This window comes from Bidens hawaiensis, unplaced genomic scaffold (assembly GCF_021521415.1).
Source record: "Bidens hawaiensis isolate Kalapana, Puna unplaced genomic scaffold, B.hawaiensis_p1.1 tig00014831_1, whole genome shotgun sequence".
Classification (NCBI taxonomy): Eukaryota; Viridiplantae; Streptophyta; class Magnoliopsida; order Asterales; family Asteraceae; genus Bidens; species Bidens hawaiensis.
In genome coordinates, this window is record NW_027492310.1 from 185,328 (window position 1) to 210,730 (window position 25,403).

At 33.9% G+C, this 25,403-nt stretch overlaps 1 protein-coding gene across 1 annotated transcript; it reads right to left on the minus strand.

Moving 5' to 3' along the window:
• Positions 1-10,687: 10,687 nt before the first annotated feature.
• Positions 10,688-12,164, minus strand: LOC143547802 (uncharacterized). Its single transcript, XM_077039132.1, has 3 exons — positions 11,891-12,164; positions 11,381-11,578; positions 10,688-10,875 (listed from the first exon to the last, which is right to left on the minus strand). Exons 1-3 carry the CDS (start codon positions 12,162-12,164, stop codon positions 10,688-10,690), a joined length of 660 nt encoding a protein of 219 aa, XP_076895247.1.
• Positions 12,165-25,403: the final 13,239 nt, after the last annotated feature.

Consider the following 25,403-nt stretch of genomic DNA (forward strand, 5'->3'; position numbering starts at 1 on the left):
TAAAGTGCCCAAAGATCCCTCAAACTAACAACCCTTTTGCTCTTAGTGTGCTGTGTGATACTATAAGGAGTGAATCCTACAACTCTGTACTCTTAGACCGGTTTGTATTGTACACTACATTTGGATTTCCTGTGAGCAGTTTCTAAGCCTCCCCCCCTTTGTGTTCAAGCTTCTCTATTTTTCTCTTCCCTATTCTCACGGGAATGCATAACCTGCCATGAGCCACGTGTCTATTTTTGTTTCCTCAAACGTGTAAATTCCCCAACTAATCCCAAAAAACGTCAAAGATAATTGATACCATTCACCCCTGAGACTAAAGGATATCATGTCTTCCTGAAATGGGTCGGCCACTCGCGGTAGGATCGTTTGTTATTTGAAAGAACACGGCTCCATGGTCCTGTTATCAAAGTACTGAATCTCTCAAATTGGTTCAGTTGACGGAGTGTTTCATTACATGCGTAATATTGTGGATCTTCCACTCGTTCCTCCATTAACTCTAAATGTTCACGAGCCTTAACATTCTCTGATTCATTTCCCGGAAACAACAAATAAGGGCAGTCAACATCCTCATAGTCGTCATCATAGTTGGCCATCCTAAGTGTTTAAAATGGAAACAGCTCAAGAATTCGCGAAATAAAAATATGAGTATTTATTCCAGTGGGTCAACATGGCCCGTGTTGAAATCAATACGGCCCGTGTGTTGCACGGCTTCGGGTTTCTGAAGACTCGAAAGTGCGTATCAACCTGTTTTTCAATTTATCACAATGGTTTTGGATATGGATCGGATAATTGAGTGAAACTTGACCCAAACTAAAAATCAACCAAAACGTGCCAAAAATATTGTTTACACATGTTTTAATCAACTTTTTGTAATCAAATCCACAAGTAATCCTTACAAACAAGTTTAAACATATCAATTTGGCCTAGATTAACCCATTAATTGTAGGAAAATGGATCTAGGATTCGGATTATACCCAGATTTGACATGAAGTGGGTCGAACCGAGCCTTAGAATTAGATTTAAACTTGTAAATTGACATACCACAACGATTTATTAAAGGAATAGACGGATTGAGAGTGAAACTGGCTGAAAATCGTATCTAGGGTTTGAGTGGGGAGTTAGAGTGACGAATAGGGATAATTTCGGGGATTAAAACCTAACAGACCTCTCACCACAGACGGGTCAGCTGGGCATGGCCCATGCTGACCCGACCTAGTCCGTTTTTTTTTTTGTTTTTTAACCTTTTTTGAACTCTGGACTTGTTTATCGCCCGTAATGGACTGGAAAATTTTGGCATGTCAATTTAAAGCATAAGAACATTAATTTCATTGAGATTAACGGAAATCGATTATACGAATGATAAACAGAAGCGACAAGTGATACAACAGACAATTAACTAGAACCTAAACCTAACAAGAAGTACTTGAATAATCCCGGCCCTCCTCAAAAAAAGTTCTACATGTGGGCAGACCCTGCCATGAAGTTGGTTTGGGTTGTCTTTTTGGCTTGGTTCCTTTAAAGCGAGCAAGTTAGGCCGAGAGTTGCTTGAGGTTGTCTTCTAGCTTGGCTATCCTTCGGTCCACATGATAGTGTTCGAAACATAATGTTTCGACCTTGTCATGTAGCTCCCGGTTCCATTGCTCCTACGCAATATTGATACTGACTAACTCGTCGACTCGCTCACGTAAGCACATAAGTTCTTGAACTACATTTTCCAGCACCTCTCCTTATCTCCCATAGCTTGTAACACCCCGGCTAAAGCAGAAATGCCTGAGTGTGACGTACAGATTGCTCAAAACACATGTGACACTATTAAGTGACAAAATTATCATTAATTAATTTAAACATCAAATACACAAGTTTGAAAATAAAGAAATACAAAAAAATAATAATAAGAACAATTAAACAACTTTTGCATTTATTAAAATACCCCAAGTTCTAATGTCTTCTCCGAGTATCATCCTCTAATAACGGTCCGTGTAGCATATATATAAAATAAAGTCAACTAAACGAATAGTTGGTGAGTTCACACAAGTTTTGATATAAATACAAAAAAATCATACAATTCCATAAAAAAAGTGTAATAATCGCGCAAGTAAGGTCCTTTCCAGTTGGTAATATCCAACGTACTCAAATAATTGAGCAAGCAAGGTCCTTTCCAGTTGGTAACAACCAACGTACTCGGATAGGAGGTCCCTTTTCAACTCATAACAAAATGGTCATGAGTGCAAAGGGGGGTGAATGATCATACTTATTAAGGATACCACATGCAACTAAGTTTGAGCAAGTAATCAAGTAACACACAAGTTTATGATGCAAATTGTAGTTTGAAAATATGAATAACTAAGTTGTTAATATTGTAGGATATATATATGTTACCCCCAAAATGTGTAAAAGTGTTAAAAAGTGGGTGTGAGAAACTCACCCTTGAAATTGATGTATAACTTGAAATAAAAGCCGAAAGCGAGTTAACGAAATCGAAAAGATCGAACCAACCGAACTATAATTGAATATACAAAATTTAAAGACTAACTAACGGTATTATGAATGTTAAATAATTTAGTTTTAGGTATTAGGAATTATTATATTTTATTATTATCTTATGGGCATTTTCTATTATAATATTATTTATTAAGCTTTACAAAATTTTAAGGATTTATTATCATTTAAAAATTATTTAATTACTAGTTTGTCACTAAAACGAGAATTATAATAATTGTAGAAAACAGATTTTTATCGATAAGATTCTATTCCCGAATATGATTATTTTAACATATTATAAAGTTAATGAAATGAAATAATAACATAATATTAATCGGGTTTTCACGAAACTTGACGGATATGAACAATTAGTTTTTGATGAAAAAGATAAAGTTTAATTTATAATTGATTTTATTTGAATTAAAATAATTTTATTTGATTTATAATAATTTTTAACAAATTATTTTAATTTATGTAATAAAAGAAAATGGTTTTAAAAAAATGTAACCAACAATGGCCTGCCCATGTTTGAACCTGGGTCCTTCTGTCCATACACATGTGAATAAACCATCTGGACAAGTTTGTTATTTGGTATTAGGATGATATACGTCTATTTATACATCTTGGATCCCTTGTAAAGTTATGTTTATTTAATGTTTAAGTTTGGTTTAGTTCATGTTTTGTTAATATTTTATTAATTAAGGTTTTTGAGTCAAGTATTATAGATATCATGTTTTAACTCTTTTGGTGTCTTGCATATTAAAGCTTTAATTCTTTCTATCTTTTTATGCAAAGTTTATGCTCGATTTGCTCGTTAATGATTACGTGATTACTTTACTTACGAGTTTTGATTTATGTTCATGTAGATGGTGGCTTGGTGATCAAGGGAAAGGAGGTCTAGAAGATTCTTAAAGTTACTTGGAGATCAAGGGAGATATTTATCAAGTTTATGCAAAGAATATTCAAGAAAAAATAAGAAAATCCGTTGCCTCCCTTTTGAGTGCGCCGCGCCGCGCAAAGGCAGAAGACAATATGCCTTCGCGCGACGCCTAGGCCTTTTGGTCAGCAAAAAAAGCAAGCCGCGCCGCGCTAAGGCAAAAGGAAATATGCCTTCACGCGGCGCCTAGGTTTTTGGCCAGCCCGTTTTTGCAAGTCCAAGCCCGATATCTCGCTTATATAAACATCTTCATTCCCTAACCGATAGAGAGCACTTTGGCAGCCGAATTTGGAGAGGTAATCAAGGTTTTGAAGGTGTTTTTGAGGCTAGTAATCAAGGAAGATCATCAAGCTTTTATACACGTGTTCGAGGGTTGATTAAGACGGGTTCTTTCGTTCTTTTTCATTGTCTTTGTTCATTAATCTTTATGATGTATATCTTTGTTCTTTGTTTTAGTTATTTATCTTTGATCAAACCTAGGTAGACTTCATTTCTACCTAGGTTTGATGAACATGTTTAAGACTTGATTCTTTCTTTGGACTTATGCTTTGATTATGGTTTCGTTGATTTAATAGTAAAAGACTTGATTTTGCTTTCATGATGCGTATAAGTGTTTATTATCTTGGTTGATTATTAACTATTGCTTCACATGGATCTTGCTTTCTATTGATTGTGTTCTTTAGATCTTAGGGTTCATGTTTAATCTTTACTTGGTGTTTTGATTATTATGGTTGAATAGGACTATTAGATCATAGAAGTTTCTTGATAGTTGGTTAGGGTTTTAAATGTTTTGCTAAATTCCAATAGCTGTTAGGTGAGGGGTTGTTCATGTGTCTTGGTCAATTGCATGCTAGGATAGTAGTGACAATATTCTTGCTTAATGTGTTGATCCTTGTTCATGATGTCATGCTAGTTTATTAAGTTATCTAGAGTTTTGTGTTTCGTAAGATTGCTTGCTCTAGATACTATTAATTAACCCTATTTGATAACTTTGTGGAAATCAATTCAACTGATTACTTAATAATCTAATAATTGTTCTCTGGGATTTCATTTGATTCAGTCAAGGGTCCTTAGGGTTTGTTAGATGAATATGTTTAGAAATCAGTTATCATAATCATGTTATTTGTCCATTGCTTGATGATTGTTGATGCATGGGATTATTACCTAGGTAGATTCCTTCTCTATTTGGTTCCGATCTTGTGTTTGGTTGTTTGTTTCTCGTTTACTTATTTGTTTTCTTAGTTTAATATTAGTTTTTAAAACCCCCTTAAAACATTAATAATAAATAGTCGTGTCGTAAGTCGAGTCTAACTAGTTAATTAACGTAATTTATAGAGTCCTGTGGGTTCGATATTCCGGACTTACTTAGCTTAGTACAATTGACCGGTTTACTTGCCGGTGTTTTGTTTAGTTGAGTCTTAGGTCTAGTTTTTATTACTTTTTTAATTTAGTTAATATTTATTGACTGTTTTTAACACATCATGGGACAAATTATGCAGTCGATATCGCTGATATATCAGGATATATCGGTTATCAGTCCTTTGGCGATATATAAATCATAATACCGGTTCAAAATATCGTTACCGATAATATCAACGATATTGACCAATATTTGACCGATATTGGACTAATATTTGACCGATACATCACTGATATTCCCGATATCATTGTTTAAGTCTTAATTATAAACATTTAGAGTTCAATGTTAGTGTTTTAAGTCTTTAATTATCAACTTTTAGTGTTCAATGCTAGTGTTTTAACTCTTAATATATTCTTACTTGCTACAATTGTTAGTGTTTTGCAATTTGCAAATGGTTAATTTGTTAATGGTGGGAGCTATTAGTGTTAAATTGAATTTTACATGATATTAAAATTACAAATATCTCACTATGATAACTGATATCTGATATTTTTTCGCATTAACTGTTTAGGGACAAAAAAAAAAAATACTTAACCATTAACCCAAGTTCATCTTCAACCTTAAAACCCTAGGTTTGCAATTCGTTAATTGGTTACAAGTTCGATCAAATTAGGTGTGGGTTTTATTATAATGCTAAAAACAATCACAATGCATATTTATATTACCTGAATATGTTATTGATTGATGGTGAACTATGGTTGGCCGGAAAACAAACTTTGACGACAATTTAGCAATTATTGAGAGTGATTTATGTTAACTCGTTGATTATGGCTGGTTTAGATGCTGATTTACGTCCTATCATTCGCTGTTATATCGCGTTATGGACGACTATTAAGATTTTTCGTTACCGTATAAGGGTATTACACGTGTCAATTGAGTTTATTTGCATGTTAAATGACGTTTTAATGGTTGTCGGAGCCGGATTCCTGTCGCCGGAGGTGCCGCTGGAAAAACGAGGGGTAGGGGCTGGTGGGTTGGGTTATATTAATACTATAATTCAAATGAATTTTCACCTTTAGTCCCTTATGTTTCAAGATATTTTAAATCAGGATTTAACTTATAAATATAAACTAGCCCCTTTTGAAATGTTTTAATAATGCTATAAAAGTTTAAATACTTGGATAATTTTCATATTATACTCATATAGTTTGAAATTTGATAAAATTTAATAAAATTGTAAACCTCGGAGCTTAACACGACTAGAAAATAATGATCGATAAACTTAAATCATCGAGAATATTATATTATTGATAACGATGAGTAAGAATACATTAGAACGATAAAACAGGTCGGTTTAACGAATACAAATACAATTAAAAATTGACGAATGTCACATAGCTGGACCTCCATTCTCTCCTCTCCATGGTAGCTTCTTGGGATTGGAATGTATGAAAAGGGACATGTCAAAATAATGAGAAATGATAGTCATTTATAGACACACAGGAGGACAGACTTAATTTTCTCAGTTATTAGTCTTAAATTTTCTTCCACCGCTTTCTTGCTCATCATTTCAACATGCTCAACAACAACACCATGATCAATTAAAATTTTGCATTTTCCCCCATTTTGCTATATAGCTTTTCAAGTTTGTCCTTTTGATCAGATCTTTCTTCTTCATTCTTTCCCATTCCTTCTTCTTCACTCTTTCTTTTGTTGAACTATAGGCACTCTTCAGTTCCTCAAACCTCATATGACTTAGTTGTTTTTCAAAGAAGTTATGAAGTCTCAGATAGGCTAGGAACATTTGAGTGTCTTTATTCTTCTTTTCTCTGACTTTCTTTAAATTAGAAATTTATTTAATAAAAAAATTAAAAATCATTTTTTATTGTCCTCAAAGTTCTCTTTTTAAGTAATCTGGATTATATGTGTGTGTGTCTGTCTATATATATATATATATATATATATATATATATATAGAGAGAGAGAGAGAGAGAGAGAGAGAGAGATAGAGATCAAGTTAGAATAAGAAGTTTTTTTTCCAAAAAATGTAAAAAACTATTTTAACGGGTAGATTTATTATACCACATAAGAGAGAGAGTCTAACCCACTAGTGTAATTTTAGAGTATTAATATGCAAAAGAAAAGAATAAGGTTAAGCATGTCTCGAATCCGGCAATTCCACTAGTGGGAGAGCCCGCGCGTTGCATCGGGATACAATAGAAATTCGGTCGATGCGTTTATACATCGAAGGAAAAAAATTTATATAAGAAACTGAACTAATGGAGGAAAATCCTAGAATCTGTAGATGTGATTTGGGAATTGAAGATGAGGTCTTAAAGTAGGGTTCAATTGAAACGGATCTGGGATTCAATAGCGGGTAGATGGAAAGGGTAAAGTATTCATCTATTGCATTCAAATGAGATTCAATGACTCAAGCAACGAATGTGGTAATGACAAAACAATGAATGGAATTGAAGGTAGCATTCAGTCCAACATTAAATATACAAGCGTCTCATGAGAGAGAAAGTGGGAGGTGAAAGGTTGTCTATATGTATTATAATGTAATATAGACATGGAATTGAATTATTAATTTAGTTATACTCTCTTTTTCTTTATTTATAATCTAGTCAAACCCATTAATTAACTACATATTAAATATTAACAAAAACACACTAACCCAAATAAACACACTAACACTGCTGTAACATTAACTACATATTAATATTCTCAAAAACACGCCAGTTAACACAAACACACAAGTTTCAAATCTAACATAAACACACCGGTTTCAACCAACAAAGTTAGGCCTCTGGGTACACCCATTGGAAAAAGGTTACCCATGTCTACGATCACAGACATCGGTGGTGAACCGAAGCACTACCAATTTCATAATAAGCCACCACTCGAATAGCACTTATATAAAACCTCGGCTCACGCAAGAGATTTTGTCACGAACGAGACTCGAATAACTGACCATCCCTAGAGAAAGTGACTGGGGTAATGCTAGTATGTTAATTAAAAATCATTTTAATAATAGTTACACTCAATGTTTGGCCATAAAATTATTATTTACTACTATTAATAGTTTAATATTATGAATACATGTACAATTTTAATTTTTGATAATTACTTTAGCACGAAATAGTTGTATTTTTTTTATTATTCTTGTTGTCATCTTAACAACCGATTGTTTTAATACTTTTGATCACCGCTTGACCATTAATTTAACTTATTATTACTAATAGTGTTGATACACGGTTTTGCATCTTGATCTTTTATGTTTAAAGTATTTTGGTTAGTAGATAAATGTATAGGGGTATTTTGGTCAATAATATAAATTCTCATTCGTTAGGGAATCTTCCACCTTTGTTAGTATTTCGGAGACTTCTTTAACTGCATCCTGGATACCTGCAAAAACAGATAGTTGATTTCTTAATATAACATCATGTTCAACTAATGTTCATTGGTATTGAGCATCCTTCTCTAATGGACGGGTCAACAATTCCTCGATCTTATTCAAATACGCCTCAGCACCCCTGTTGGGGTTGCTCTCGGAATGTTGACCATAATCATGCCCTTGGTTGTATTGATATCTCTTATATGGTTTAATATAATATGACGAGGACCCATGCGAATAATACGATTGTTGCTGCATATAGGAGTTAGTACAATAATATGAACATGTATTAGTTAAATGAAGATCATCACACTTATCACAATTAAAATGAGCACTATAGTATGGACATTCAATGATAAAGTGAGGACCGTTACAAATTTCACACATAATTACAAGAATCTAAATAAGTAAAAGACACAGACAATTAGACACCTAAGACTGAAAGCAAAAAATAAACACGTAAAAATATAATTAACTAAAACCCTAAAAACTCAAAAGCAAAAAACACAATAGCACGTATATAGCAAGTAAGTCCAATCAGAGTTAATAATGCAATCGCCAAAAGTCCCCGACAACGCCGCCAAAAACTTGATGTGCTAAAAGTGGTCAAATAATTATTAACTAAATTACGCTAATCTTGACACTAAGTAATACTCTAGACTCTATAAACTCGACTAAACTACTGACCGACAAGTGAACCAATCAACTCTACTATAGCTAAGTAAGTCCGGATATCGAACCTACGAGACTCTTTAAATTACGTATATTAACAAATTAATTAGACTCGACTAATTGACAAGTCTATTTATTTATTATTATTATTAAATGGGGCGTTTTTAAACTATATTATATTAAACTAATAAAATAAACTAATTAATAAAAGACAATTAATGAAACACAAGACAAACAAGTTTGACTTATTCAGATGATAATGAAAAACCACCGAGGCTGGAATCCCCAAAGTTTCAGTATTCAAATAGTTGGAAAATAATAGTTATGGAACTGGGATTGTAAAATAGACACTTAAAAAAACCCCGAACATGACCCTTGACCCTTCAAGAAGACACCTATGAGTTTCTAACAAGTTTTAAAACACACTTGTTATATGTATTAAACTTCCTTACGGTTATCTAATTAATTTATGATAGAGTACCTTTATAGTGAAATCCTACCTTACAGCGCAGAAATCAAAGGTAATTTAATGAACTCAATTGACTCGCTAAACAAGGTTAATTAATCAAACCTAGACGGACTCCTTACGAAGAATTAAATCTAGCAATATTAATCAACAAAGATGTAACAATAACATATCAGCTTACAGCTTTCTAGGTTAGTAGCACACTTTTATTCGTTTGACTAATAAAATTATTCCTATGGTTTTATTGCAAATCAACCACGAACTAGTCCAGAACACACAGTAAATGACCTAACAAAATCCTATTATATGACAGACATTCACCAAGGATAATGTAGAAAAATAAAACTAGAACAACCAAAACCAAGTATACATATGCATCAATCAAGTAAAATCAAATAGTTTACTGAAGCATAAAACCATAACGAAAAAAAACAATCCAACTAAAATCAAAACATCAACGATGGTTCATCATAAGCCTAGGCAGTCTATAATGTTTAGCCTAGCATCTTAAAATCAAACAAAACAATGATAAAAGAAATCATGGTGAAAAACAGTAGAAACGAAAGATTAAAGAAGATAAAACCCGTAGTCTTTGATCTTGAACAAGTAGCGCTTCACCGGGTGATTCCTTGCCTTCAAAACCGCCAAATATTTCAATCCTAAGCTCCAAGAAACTCCAAATTCGGCTCTGGTTCATAGGGTTTTTTTCAGGTTAAGGTTAAGGTTAAGGTTAATGTTAATGGTGTATTTATACTGAAACAGGGCCCAAAACTGACAAAATCGTGAAAACTTTTTGGAAACATTAGGTGACCGTGCTTCGTGACCATGAAAGACCACCATGGCCGCGTGGCGTGGCTTGCAAATTTAGGGGGCCGGTCCGACCAGCCTGGTCTGACCAGTGCTCCTTCCGTTTCATTTTCTGATGTGTTCCGGCATCTTGTTTTGACTCGTTTTTCGCCCTTTTCGATCACGATCAACTCCCGGAACCTACAAAACATAATAATGTTAGTAGTATATAAATCTTGACTAAAAAAAAAAAATAATTAAATATTAAATAAAATATACAAGGGAAACATATATATATATATAGCATTATATCAATCACACATGAGTTCAAATGGTAGTGTCCAGTCTAGAGCTACCATAATTGGAGCATCTACAAACTTGTCTTTTAGAATTTTGAATGCATTCAAACATTTTTTTAGAGAAGATGAATGGAGCATCTTTTTTGAGAAGTTGTCATTGGTCGGGCTATTTTTGAAAAGTCTTTTATGTAACGGCGATAAAAGCCCGTGTGGCCAAGAAACTTCGAATGGATTTGACAAATATGGGTGGTGGAAGTTTAAAAATGGTTTCAAATTTAGCTCTATCCACCTATAGTCCTGCTTGAGAGATCTTGTATCGGAGAACGATGCCTTCTTTAACCATAAAATGATATCTTTTCCAGTTTAGCACAAGGTTGGCTTCTTCACATTGTGCTAACATCCGTTTTAGATTTTCAAGACACAGATTCAAAGAGTATCCGAAAACGGAGAAATCATCCATGGAGATTTCCACTGAATCTTCAACCATGTCATGAAAAAAAGGGAATTCGTCGGTAAGCGAATGTGCCATTGGGGCATGTGAATGTTGTTTTCTCCTAATCTTCAGGTGAGATTGAATTTGAAAATAACCAGAGAATCCGTCAAGAAAGCAGTCCTACATTTTTCCCGATAGACGCTCGAGCATCTGATCAATGAATGGGAGTGGAAAGTGATCTTTGCTAGTGGCATCATTGAGTTTGCGATAATCGATTCAAACTCGCCATCCCGTGACTAAGTTTTCAAAAGAATCCGAATCCGTATCTGAATTATCTGATAATCCGTATCCGAACTATCCGCAATTTCGGCCCCAGATATCCGAAAATTCGGATTCGGATAGGATTTTTTGGATAGTTTGGATATTCGAACTATACGAAATATTAAATTTAATATTTTTTAATTTTAAATTATATACAACTTATATCAAATAACCCTAATTTCTAATTCCATTATCACGCTGCCCCCCCTCCTTTTATTCTCACGCTACCTCCCTTCTCTGGTTTGTAATTCTCCATCTTTGCCCTCTCTGTGACAAATCGACCACCTACATTTCCATTTCTCCACATCACGGAGGCACGTACATCATCTAATCGTCTTTCACCGCCTCCACTCTTCAGCCCTTGTCTCACGTCTTCCGGCCATATCCCGTCACCGCCACCACCACGGCTCCACCACCATTTATGCACTCTCCATCTCAATAATAGGTTATGTATTTAGAACAATGGATAGTGTGTTTTTTTACTTGTTTGTTTGTATTTTAAACAATTTGTGTTTGATTTGTTCGGCTAGAAAATTTGGATTCTTGAGATGTTGTTTGTAAGTTTATTATAAACCAAGTTTTTTTTTCTTTCAGATTATTGGATATCTGAATCACTATCCGATCGGGTAACCGAAATTTCAGATTTCCAAAGTTCGGATATCTGAAACTTCGGATATGGATACGGATATTGAAATTCACTATCCGAAATCCGGATATCCGATTTTGAACACCCCTTACCTGTGACGGTTCTCAAATGAATCAGCTCTTTCTTGTCGTTGGTGACCACCGTCATTCCTCCTTTCTTCGGGACTAATTGAACATGACTTACCCATGGAGAATCAAATATTAGGTAATTTAATCTTGCATCAAGCAATTTAAGAACTTCTTCTTTCTTCACCACGTCTTGCGTGTTAGGATTCAGTCGTATTTGGTGCTGCACTACGGGTTTAAAGTCTTCTTCCATTAGAATCTTGTGGGTACAAAATGACGGGCCGATGCCTTTTATGTCCATAATTTTCCAAGAGTTGGCTTTCTTATGAGATTTGAGAACTTCGAGTAGTCTTTCTTTCTCATCGCTGGAAAGGTTGGAAGAAATGATGACATGTAAATGAGAATTGCCTTCAAGTAAAGAGAACTTGAGGTGTTAGGGTAATTCTTTGTGTTCTAGAGTAAACGGATATTCGATATAAGGTTTGGCATTAGATTCTATATCTCTATTTACTGTTTTGGATGTCTCATGCGAGTTGATTTCTTCTTCTTCTTCTTCTTAGGACCAACAAATTGATTCTCTGAATTGACGGAGTGTCTTCTCCGCAATTAGTAGTGTGTCACATGCTTCTTTTTCAATTGTTTTTTTTTGTAGATGACAGCTTACTATTGATTCACCCATATCTAAGGGGTATGTTGAATCAGCAGTGTGCTGTAGATGTTTCATGGATTTGCCCACATTGAAGGTTACCTCCTCATCCTCTACCTTGAGAGTGAGTTTACCAGTGCAAACATCTATGAGGGCTCTAGCGGTAGCTAAGAATGGTCTTCCTAGGATAAGGGGTACGGAATTGTCTTCATCCATGTCCAGAATTACGAAGTCGACTAGAAAGACAAATTTATCGATATTTACTAACATGTTCTCAACTATGCCTCTTGGGTATTTCACGAATCTATCAGCTAGCTGAATGATAATAAGGGTTGGAGTAGGTTCTCCAATTCCTAGCTCCTAAATCGGCTATGACATTGCTGAAAAACAAGTTTCTTATCAAGCAAGGGATTGTATAAATTCCACAGCGTGTCATTTTCTTTGGAAGCTTGCTATGGAGAATTTCGGAGCATTCTTCAGCGAGCGTCACATGTGATAGTTCTTCTAGCTTCCTTGTGTTGGAGATAACTTCCTTTAAGAACTTTTCATATTTTGGCATTTGGGAAATGGCTTCTATGAATGGAAGGTTAATATGGAATTGCTTAAGGAGTTCTTAGAATTTTCAATATTGTGCCTCCATCTTTTCCTTCTTTAGTTAGGCTAGATAAGGAATTGGTGGAACATATGGTTTCACAGGTTCTTTAACAGGTTTAGGAGTAGTCGGGTTTGGTTGATTGTTGGGTGTGTCAAGAATCTCAGTCTCACCTTCATGTTGGATAGGTGTGGCGTGTGAGTTGTTTGTAGCAATTATTCCACTTCTTAGAGTTATGGCATTGGCTTGAGCGTTTGGGTTAGTAATCATGTTAATAAGGAGTCCTCCAAGCTATCTCTCGGAAAGTAGTTGGGCTAATTGACCTACTTGGTTTTCGATTTTAAAAGGACACCTTCTGGTTCCTTAGCTTCATTTTGTTCTTCAGGAATCGTTCATCGGTCAATTTGTTTGAAGCTTCGGTGCTTGCTATAAGTTGCGTAAGAAAAGTCTCCACTGTGGATCCACCGTTTGGTTGTTGGCTGGAACTTGCACCTTGGTTCTGGTACGGAGGTTTAGGTTGAGAGGGTTGGTTTTGGTTGAAAGGTTGTTTATGAAAGCCTAGTGGAGCTTGATTGTTGGCTTCATTCCTCCAGCTAAAGTTAGGATGGTTTCTCCAACCAAGGTTGTAAGTGTTACCATACATGTTATTCTGTCAACCTACGGAATCACATTCTTCGATGGTCGTACTTTGGCAGTATTTGACCTTGTGATCTCCCCCACACCTGTCACACTTTACCTTTGTTTTGACCAACTCAGACTAGAGCTGTTCAATTTTTTTCAAGAAGGCCTCGAATTGTGCAGAGATAAAGGTAGTGTTGTCGACATGGTGTATGCCTTTATTTGATGGGATTGATCAAGGTGGGTTATAGGAAAATATTTACTTGGAAAGTTTTTCCAGGATCACGAATGCCTCATTTAGAGATTTGGTTCTGAGATCTCCACCAGCGATCTGATCGATTGCTTGTTCGCTTTGGCTAGTTTGAGCGTCGAAAAATGTTTGGACTTGAAGCAACTTGTTCAATCCATGGTGCTGAAATCTTCGAAGAAGGCTCTTGTAACTCTCTCGTGCTGCATGTAGTGATTCATCTTCATCGGTTCGGAATCTGGTGATGCTGGCGCGATAAATTGCAGTTTTGTATGGTAGAAAGTATTTTAGAAGGAATTGCTCTACCATTTGATTCCAAGTGGCGATGATTCGGGATGGATGGGATTCAAGCCATTCCAAGGCATGGCCTCAGAGAGAAAATGGGAATACTTTAAGTCTAGCTTGATCTTCGGAGCAATTTTGGGGTTCTGAAAGTTCCACAGATTTGAAGGAATCGAAAAATATGAGACAGAGGATCTTCATCGAGAAGTCCATGAAATTGGACAAAGTTTTTAATCAAATGAATGATGCTAGATGTAACAACTCGGATTTTTTCAAATTAATACTCGACCCATTTCGATGTTCGGCAAGTTTTATCGCGTTTATCGAGTGTAATTTATTGTTATAATATTATTCTTAATTATTTATATATTATATATTTAAAACTTTCAAGTAATGGCAAAAGGAACCCAAACTAAAACTTTTACCTCTCTATGTATTCACCTTCAATCTCCAAGGACTAGAATGTAATTATGAAATCATCATCCCTAACCGTTTAACCCAAGATCCGACCCAAACCCATACCATATTACAAACCTGATTACAATATATGAAATCTTGGACCTCAATTCTCGTAGATTTTATGGAAACTGAATCAATGGACGTATTATACTTACTTGTTTCGGCCTAACTGACAGTTTAATTAAGTTAAGACGATCAAATGGATTCTTTAACACGTAATATACATGCTGACACTAAATCAAATTCGTTATACATATAAACGATGGTAATAATCTAATTAAACTTGCAGTCATCATCTTCTAACCCTAGCCGTCCTTAACCCTCAACTTAATTTGAATTTTATCGCTGTTTGATAGTCCGTTCATCATCACATATCGACGGCCACAGTTCACGTATTTTACCCTGTTATAACATCGATTAAAGGTAATTAATTTATAAGGTTTTGTTCGTCTGGTTTCAATTAACAAAATCCCTAACATGAATTGAATTAACAATCACCGATTAACGTAAATGTTAATTCTGGGGTTTAATTGATTTAGGTCTGTTTCAGTTAGTTTATAAATAATTGAACAGATGTTAAAAAAAGGTTAGACACCAGATCAGTTGGTCGGTGCACCCGTGGTTAAGTTTGTGGATGGCAGGTCGCGAGTTCGAGACCCAACTACCCCATTTTGGTTATTTTTGGTAGTTTTTGATATTAATAATCCATTTTAATCAATAATAATTATAATAATCAGTAAATAAAGTATATTTATATAAAGACTGACAATGTTACTTGTTTTTTTCCTGCATCTTTACTAAAAACTATATCCATGTGTGTGTATATATATATGTATAAATATACATTTATGTATGTGTATATATATATAACAAAACTTGTCTAGATACATGAGATTCATATAAATAAAAAATGATTATATATGTGATAAAATTAACTTTTTATATCATAAATATGTGTATATTTACATGATTTAATTAACATTTTTATACTTATATGTATTATAAATATATATATTTTTATAATAAAATGGGTTTAAAAGATTTGCAAGATCTATAAAATAATACGTTTAAATAATATATATTTAGCAAATTATAATTGATCGTCAACCTCTATCTCTACCCATCAAATCCTTATGTTTTTTTTTCTGCATTTAATATTTTATTAGGCGTTATTGTCAACCCTTGAATCGTCGATCTTCATTCTTATTATCTTGTTATTTCTGTTTGCTCATCTGATAAGGTGAGTATCACACTCTCCTCTTTTAACTCATTTTTATTGTTTTAACGACATATGTGTTTCTCAATATTTTATTATTATTTAATACTCAACTTGCAATTGTTAGTCATGTGTGTTTAACAATTTATGCCTAACGTGTTATATGCTTATATGCTTTACTTGATTCGCATTCGGAGAGGTCCATCATAATCATAGAATAGTATGATCATACGACTGTTGTAGTAGTCATCGTCCAGTTCATCTCGCATCGTGCTTACCAACACTTTATTACTTGCTCATTTGGTTAAATTGCTTATCTCACTTGATACAGTTTGCACATTTTACTATACTTATTATATATACACTCATCTGGTGTTTTACTCCCCCAACCTAGTGTTGGCAATATTATTATATTTTTAATGCATATGCAGGTCACCGTATGATATGATTATCAATTTTGTTTAAAGAAACTTAGGGTTGCCTGCTAGAGAAGAAGATACAAGAACTTAATTTTTATTTTGTCTTTACTTGTTCTATTTATGGAATTATGTACTTTGGTTGTTTGAAATTTGTTGAATTATTTGAATTGAAATAATAGATATTACCATTTTAAATTTTGCATGATAGTACCTGAAGAGCTGTGAGCAATCAGCTCACGTCCCGGCTGTCACACCCCAACCTACGGCGGAAATGCTAGGGCGGGAACTGATTGCTCACAGCTTTTCAAAGGTTACTATGAAGCAATAATATAAGTTTTAATATCTATTAATTAAACTTCATATAAAACAAAATCCATACAATATTACAAAACAATAATGTATCAAACAAATATAAAAAATAAATAATATTGTCTCGTTAATATTTTCTTCTAGCATGCATCCTTAAGTGATCTTCTAATTACTTCACATCACACGAATACCTGCATATGCGTTGAAATAAAGTAGTTTTGTCAACACATGGTTGAGTGAGCAACACACCAGTTTAAACGTACATATATTATATTTAATAAGTAATTGCAACAAGTCATATGAGAATAACAAATTAACCAAATGAGCCAGTATAACTGAGATGTCGAGAAGAACAAAGGCTATAACGACTTGCGTATGATCATAGTATTATGAGATTATGTTGGACATCTCCGAATGTGGAAGCATATAAACATATAAGCACATAAACAAGTAAGGTATAAGTTGTTAACACATAAGACTATAGTTGCAGTCATGAGTATAAGTATATATGAGAAATAAAATTTACGCATATGTCCCCAAAACGTGGAAAAGAAGTAAAATAGGGGAATGTGGTACTCACCTCAATAGACGAACAAAATAGAAAAGGGAATACTAAGAATGACGATTATCGGACATCACGCGCTAACGATAAGCCCTAATAAGGAAAATAGAATTATTAAGAAAGCTAAGTTAACGAACTAGATCGATAAGAAAGCTCGATATTTATAATTATCATTAAGCCATATTATATTCTTTTTACTCAAAACTAATATAATATTTTATTTTATATAAAATTTATATGAAAAATTATTAGTTTGTTAAATTATAAATAAAGTATATTATAATATTATATAAGTAAAACACATCCTTAAAATATTATTAGTTTATTTGTCCGTTTAAAAGTATATTATAATACTTAATATAATGTATTAAAAAGTATTTTACGAATAAAATACATCTTTAAAATATTATTGGTTTGTTAAAGTATATAAATATATATATATGTTACCTTTTGTGTGTGTATGTATATATATATATTAAACCAAAAATATTAGTTTACGTGATATTATATATACGTATATATACATATGTATAACTAATTACACATATAAGTACATACACGGACGAGAGATACGAGAAACACTAGTATTATATCCAGTTTTTAATTAAATTATTTTATTTACCATTTATTATTATTATTATTATTACTTAGTATTGATTAATAAGAACAATAACAAAATATTACAAAAAAAAACGGGATGGTGGGGGATCGAACCCGCGTCCCCCAGCCACCCAAGCTTTAATGTTTCTACAATAGCCAACTGAGATGGCAGACAACTCGTTGTAAATATGGAAATGTTTAAACATAAACAGAACAGAAAGAAAATCCTTATTGATTATGAACCCTAAAAATCAAATCACTAAATCCGTTTGTTTTGAATCGATTAATCATTGGGGTTTTGAACAGCAAGGTATTGCGAACCTAAAGATACGATTAATTACCTCGAATGATGCTTGCAAGATGGTTAAATAAGACGAACATGGACGGCTAAGAACGAACCACGGACAGGTATAGGAAGGCTGCTATAATCCAGTTAATGTTAGGGGCTTAGTTGACGACGCAGTAAGGGTCGATTCTGCAAGTTTAATTGAGTTATGGTGTCCGATATCTTGCATATAAATTAACGGGTTACGTCGGCCAGGTTAATAAGGAATTACGGATCGTTTATAAACATATTAACATAATTAAAACTGTCGGTTGGCCGATCATGGTAAGTATATCACAACAATTGATTCAATTACCTTGTTGGTTACAAAAATTGTGGTCCAAGCTAACAAAACTACAAACGAGTACACGAAATTGAATACGGATACGGGTCATGGGTTATTGGATCAAAATTAATATAATAATATATCTAATATTTGCATTTTGGCCCCTAAATTTTGTGGATGGAAACAGTTGGAGTTAAACTTTGGTTTTGGGTGGTTTTTGTCAAAGTAAGAAAATTATATTTATATTATAAAATTAATTAAACAATAATATAATAATAATTTAATTAACTCGATAAAAGCGATAAAATTTCCCGAGCATCGAAATGGGTCGGGTTTTAATATAAATATTAAATCTTGGAAAGTCCCGGTTGTTACACCGGCATTTCCGCCGTAGGTTGGGGTGCGACACTAGATTTGATTTTGAAGTTTGCAAGAATTTCGGGTGATGCAAGGCTATTGCCATACCCCTCTATTGTCGGCTTCCCATAATGGCTTATGTTTAGCTTATTGTCTAGTTCCGCCATCATAGGCTCCTATTGGTTTTCCTCAGTTGTTGTATCCCCTTCCGGTTCGTCCTTAACTCCTTTAGTTGCTTTTCATGCCCGAATGCATGTTCATCGGTGAAAGTGTCATTTAGGTTCGGATAGTGACAAAACGAGTTCGGATGTGGATGTAGGGCATACACTACCTAGGAAAGTAAACGGTCTAACAGCACAACTAAAATAAGTTAAATAACTTATAAAACTATAAAGATAATAAAATAAATAAAAATAAAATATTCTTGTTCTTTTTGATAAGTTTTATTTATAAATATACAGTACAAACAATGGTTTTATAATGACTTGGAATGTTTGTAAAAATTCAATGTGTGTCCCCAGCAACGACGCCAAAAACTTGAGGTTATGTGGGAGTGGTATGAAAAGTTAGTTTTTCAAAATGTTAAGTTTCACACAAAGTCGAGTTTTAAATTTATTAAATGATGTTTATCTTAACACGACCACACACAAATTGGCAAGTGTGTCTGTCGTATATATAATATAGTATGGGAAAGAACAAAGTATCGATCCACAGACACACTTGTTTAATTTCCGTTGTATTTATTTTAACTGGAAGTGAACATCATAGTGGTGTTGGTTTATCAACTAAGTTTCGAATGAATTTTAAAGACTTAAATAAAAGACAATATTTTTGGGTTTGCTCAAGGATAAAAGTTTACCATCTTGGTTAAAACTCCTCTTAACTTAGTTTAGCATTTAGTTGGTAAACATGTGATATAAGCTTACTTTGGTAATTAAATGTGGGAATAACAACTTATTCTGAAGTCATGTTATTCCATGATAATTAAAGAAACAGATACGCATAACTTCATGATCTCCACTAAAACATCATTTTATGTAAGCAAGCTAGTTTATATAAAATATTCATAAGATAACTGACTTTAAAGATGAGACAATCTCTTAAATTACTAATTGAAATGTCCTTGATATTTTAAGCAAAAATAACCATTGTATTATATTTAAAATACCAATTTAAAATTAGTTAACTTGTAAAGGATCAACCCTGAATTAACAAGTATTAACCCACACAACTCTTGGATAATTATAGAACTTTTAAATAACCACCCAAGAGTTGTTTAAAATTGATTATGTTGCACACTCACTTGACAAGTAATAAACCAATTTTAGTGTATTAATATCAACAATCCGTTTACACATCATTGTTAACATTCCCATTTTAAAGATGACTAATTACTACTAATATTTTATTTGGTCCATGTTTATATCAGGATTTATGTTTTATCAACCAAGCCCTTACAAGAATGGCCTTTTCCCAGCTTATCATCAAGCTCGGTACTTGGTGTCTCTTTTAAGGTTTATATTATCCAAGGCCTCACAAGAATGGCAGTTCTCTGGCTTATCATCAAGCTCGGCACTTGGTGTATCTTTTAAGAATGTTTTAACATTTCTCATCAAGTGATAATTACAATATAACCTTTACTTTTTATAAACCAATCACATGTCTAACCAATGTTGTTAAACTTAGTTAAGATTCATTATAAACCAAGATAATACTATAAAAGTTTAGCCAATACTAAGCATAATGTTATACATCAAAGTAATAGATACAAACATAATTAAATTAAAACAATCTAATCAATTTGGATTACTAATCTTTGATGCTAAGGACTTCTTCCAAAAACTTAATCTTCTTGATCTTCAAAATATGGATGAATGGGATAATTCCCTTATTATTTGTGGTGAAAGGAGGTGGGTGAAGTGTATTAAGTGTTCTTTATTGTGTGTTGAATGTTGTGGATGGGCATTTAATCTATAAGTTGGTCAGGACTCTCAACACGACCCGTGTTGACATGGGCACGTCCGTGTTGACTCTTTTATCTGATAGTGTTAAATGGTCGTTATCAGAAAGTACAGAAGGATAGAGAACATGTCCCGTGTTGAGCCTGGGTACGGCCCGTGTTGAGCCAGGAAGCTTCTATTTTGTCTTTTCTCGTGTACTGTTAACAGGGGCGGGTTGAAGTCAACAATGCCAGTGTTTTCATCAGTTTTGTCTTTCCCTTTTGTACTTTCTAGATGGGGTGTGTTGGTGTCAACATGGGCCATGATGTGACTTCTGAATTTTGTCTTCTCCTCGTATGCTTGTAACATGGGGTGTGTTGAGTCGCTTTTCACAATTTTCTCCGTTTTTATTCGTATATCAACTCATTTTATTATTTAAGGCTATAATTACCAAGAAATAAAAATTATTAACATTTGTGGTTATTTATTCTAATATTATTGCTGATATTATACAAATTTGTATACATCAGCAACCCACAACCACTATTTATAGTCGTTTCTCACACCCCTGGTTGGACCGTTGACCACCATCAATCGCAATGTGTCACTCTTGTGAAGACACATGTCATTTGTGTCGGCACTTGTCATTTCATATTGATTATTCATTAATCACATGTCGCTTCTTGAGGAGATAGGTCATTATGTGTTGACACGTGTCATTCTGTACCAATTAGTCACCAGCCACATGTATCTACATGAGCCTTTTATATTTTTATTTTAGCTAAATGACTAACTGATTCCTTAACTTCCTAAATTATAAAAATTGGTTAGGAAATTTTTGGAATGTTACATATTCTCTTTAGTTTGATACTTGAATGATGATTTAGATTAAGAGAGAACATATGTGTAGTGTATAATATATGTTGTATTGAAAACATGGACGGCTTTGATAGGAGGGCAGGGTGGTCGATGGTCCCCGGCCCGATCATCTTGCTATGCCCAATTTTTTTTTTAAATATGTGTGTGTGTGTATGAAAATATGTAATTTTAATGTTTAACTCCAATTACTCAACTTATTTATATCCTAACATGTGATTATAACTCCTGTGAGCATATAGCAAGTCGATGGTCGTCCATTATACACGTCGTCGTTCCAATCTGGCTTGGACGATATTTTGAAAGTGAACGTTGTGTAAAGTCTTTTTTCTTTCTTTTTGCCTCAAAATTCGAATCCTTCACATGTTGCAAAGTGTCCATTTCATTATGTTTACCTTGAAACACATGCCTATGTATTTCACTCAATGGGTTAACCACTTTATGGATCAATGTTGTTGAGACTAGACCGGACCGGCTGGTCGGATCGGGATTAGGTCCACTGACCGGCCTGGTTCTATGCAGTTCGCTCGGTTCTCAGAAAACCAGCCGGTCCGAACCGATTCACCGATTTGACCGGAAACCGAACCAGTTGAAACCGTTTTTCTATTAAAAAAAAATTTTGAACATTTTTCCCCAGCAATTTTTAAGCAAAATCCACTCGGCCGGTTCGACCGGTTAAACCGGTTTCTCGACCGGTTCACTGTCTGATCCGGTTATGAAAACATTGTTATGGATTATCAAACCCAAATCACTATACATTCCGTTTTTGTATTTGACTTAACCCTTTTCATCAAAGTTAAGTCTTCAAGACAGATTTAGGTTAAAGATTCTCTAAATGAAATTATTCTTTCAAGTATTATTTGAATTCCAAATAATATTTATTTGGACAATTTTGTTTAAATAAGTTTATAAAACTTTTATTATTTTCTTTTTATAAAAACTATCTTGATCTTTAATGTGTTAGACTTTAATTATATAATCTTCAATCTTTGATGTAGATTATTCATTTAACACTTTGTCTTAATCACAACTGTTTAATGACAAATGATGATTAATAATGTGTTTAGGGACATGTATGTGACATAAAGAATCATTGATGAACTGTTGATAATCAAGTCTTAGTTAAAAAATGAAAGTTTAAAAAATTATAATCAATATTTTGTTATGTTTCTCCAATATTGGGAATTGATTAAGTTAAAAAATGAAAGTTTAAAGCATATGTGATGTGATTAAGTTAAAATCAAAGTTTGTAATAACATATAACTAAAATAAAACATATGCATATAGAAGAAAAATAGAGATATGTTTCAAATTTTATATATTAATTTTTGTTAACGGCAAACTTAATCCTAAACCTACTCGTAAATCCATATTATTTGCTTGTAATGGCACTTGGACATTCATCACTTGAGAGATTCACCATTGCAACACATTGGTCCCACTAGGCTATAGAGCCATCAGATCGTCTAATGGCTAGCTACCATATCCCAACATCCCATTACTGGTTACTCGTAAAACATTTTTATAAAGTATATTAGCAACACATGGTGGTGAGCATGCTGACTTTTAAAACATTTATGAAAGCCTTTAGTTCATACTCGAAACAATTAGTGGCCCTATAGACCGGAGTACCAGTTATAGCACATTAGTCCAGCCCTCACAGCCATATAGATTGGCTCAATGAGACGGGGATCTAGTACCACACCTGGAAGGGTATGCCTACCCTCTACCACATGTGGAAGGATCCAAACTAAAATATAACTATCCTAATTGCAAGCAAATACTAAAGTTTTAGGGATACAATACCCCATGTAAACTTTGGTTTCTAGGTGAATGACTTAATTAAAGAGTTTTTAGTTATGAGCGTATTCACCTTTTATATGATCAGCTCTTTCACTTATTATGATTTGAAGTTACCTCAGACCTATAGTACTAGAAAAACCTTGTATAAATATCTAGATCAAAAGATCTAGTATCAAACCTTTAGTCTGTTTTGCATAACCATTATCTTGAAAATCATTTGTTTATTTAATACTCGGACCTTTAGTCCCATTTTATAATATAGAACATCTCTTCTTCAAGAAGAATCCATGAGCAAGGTTTCTTCTTCAAGAAGAAACATAAATTTAATTATACCTCCGGCATAACAACTTTTATCTGTCTGGTCCCCGATTTCAGCTGGATCTTACTTAATCATGTCATAACTCACACAAATAAATGTGTCGACAAGGGAGTTAATAACGGGTTGCTATATTCAGAAAGATGACCGTTTATTAAAGGCGGAATCAATAAAAAACATACGGTTGCTTAATCAGTATTCAAAGGTAACCAACACGAACAAGATTCACTCAAAAAATTTCCATTCATATAATATTCTTCATACAAATTGGATAATCGATTTAGGGTTTCTTGAAGAAGGTTTATCCGTACAATACTAGGACAGCTGTCACACACAATATTCTTTCTTAATTAATGTGTATGTCTGCCCTTGTCCTCCGTAGGCGGCGTGCCCTAAAACATTCTATTTATAGGTTTGCCACTCTAGGACAGCTGTCATTCCTTCTAGAAACCCCAAACGTAAATACATATTCAAATTTCATAATCAGAAAATATTCTAAGTGTAAAACAAGTCTTCCGGGTAGGCTTTGCGTCAATCTTCATTTTCCGAGCACGTTGTGTACTCTGCCATCCTTCACAACTTGGTAACATAGAAGTGTGCCCGGGATCAGTTTCCGGGTAGACTTTACTTGAAGAGTATTTTACCAAGTAAAATACTCACCGGGTAGACTTCAGTTTTCTTGACTTTGCCAGACTTTGCCTGACAAACCCTTACAAGCAACCTTGTTCTTCAATGGTCCATTTCAACTCCTTTCTATAAAATAACTTATTAGCAAAGTGTACTCGGGAGTACTGTTCCTTTCTTGAGTTGAACCTTGCCCGATGTTACTTAAAGATATTCATCTAAATCATCAAGCTTGTTCGGACCACTATTATTAATGAATACATTGCCCGGTCTTCCAATCACTTGGCTTCATGGACTTGGTTAGCTAAAAGCTTACTCGGGAGTGAGCTTTACTTGGCTATGAAGAACACACTTGCTTGATAAAGTGAACCCTGCCCGGATTTACATAAACTAGTGAACCTTGCCCGGCAATACACTAATTTGCAAACCCTGCTCGGATATCCACTAAAGAAGACTACTTGAAGATAACCTTGCTCGATAGACAAAATATCGTACCCGGCTAAGTAAAAAGCTTGCTCGGAGGTCTAAGGTGTGCCCGGATCCATACTTAGCGAATTCTGAGGAGGTTGAGAAGATTCCAATCTTCCATATACTTCATTTTGGTCAAATTTTTGACTCAACAATCTCCCCCTAGATTGGAACACCTTAGCTGACCCAAAACATTCTATGGTTACACTTAGTCAAAAATACACATCAAATTAAAAGTCAAATTACATATTCAAATAACATAAACAAATTACATATTCAAAAGCTGTCCAGAGACATTACATCACAAAGCCTAGTTTATTAATCTTGTCTTTAAGTTTAGCCAGAGATGCTTGTTTAGGCATGGAAAGTTCACTTTTTCTTGCTCACTCAAGAATCTTAAAAGTTCTGATTGCTTAGCACTTGTAGGCCTTTGCCTTTCTTTATAATCAGAGAGATGTAGTGCTGCAATCACGATCAATTTCCATAGATTGAATTTTCTGAAGTCATTTTTAGAGAAGATCTTCACAATCTCTCCATTTTCCATCATAATATTCAGATGTTCAGTCCTGGAGTCATAGAATACTCCACTTGGCAA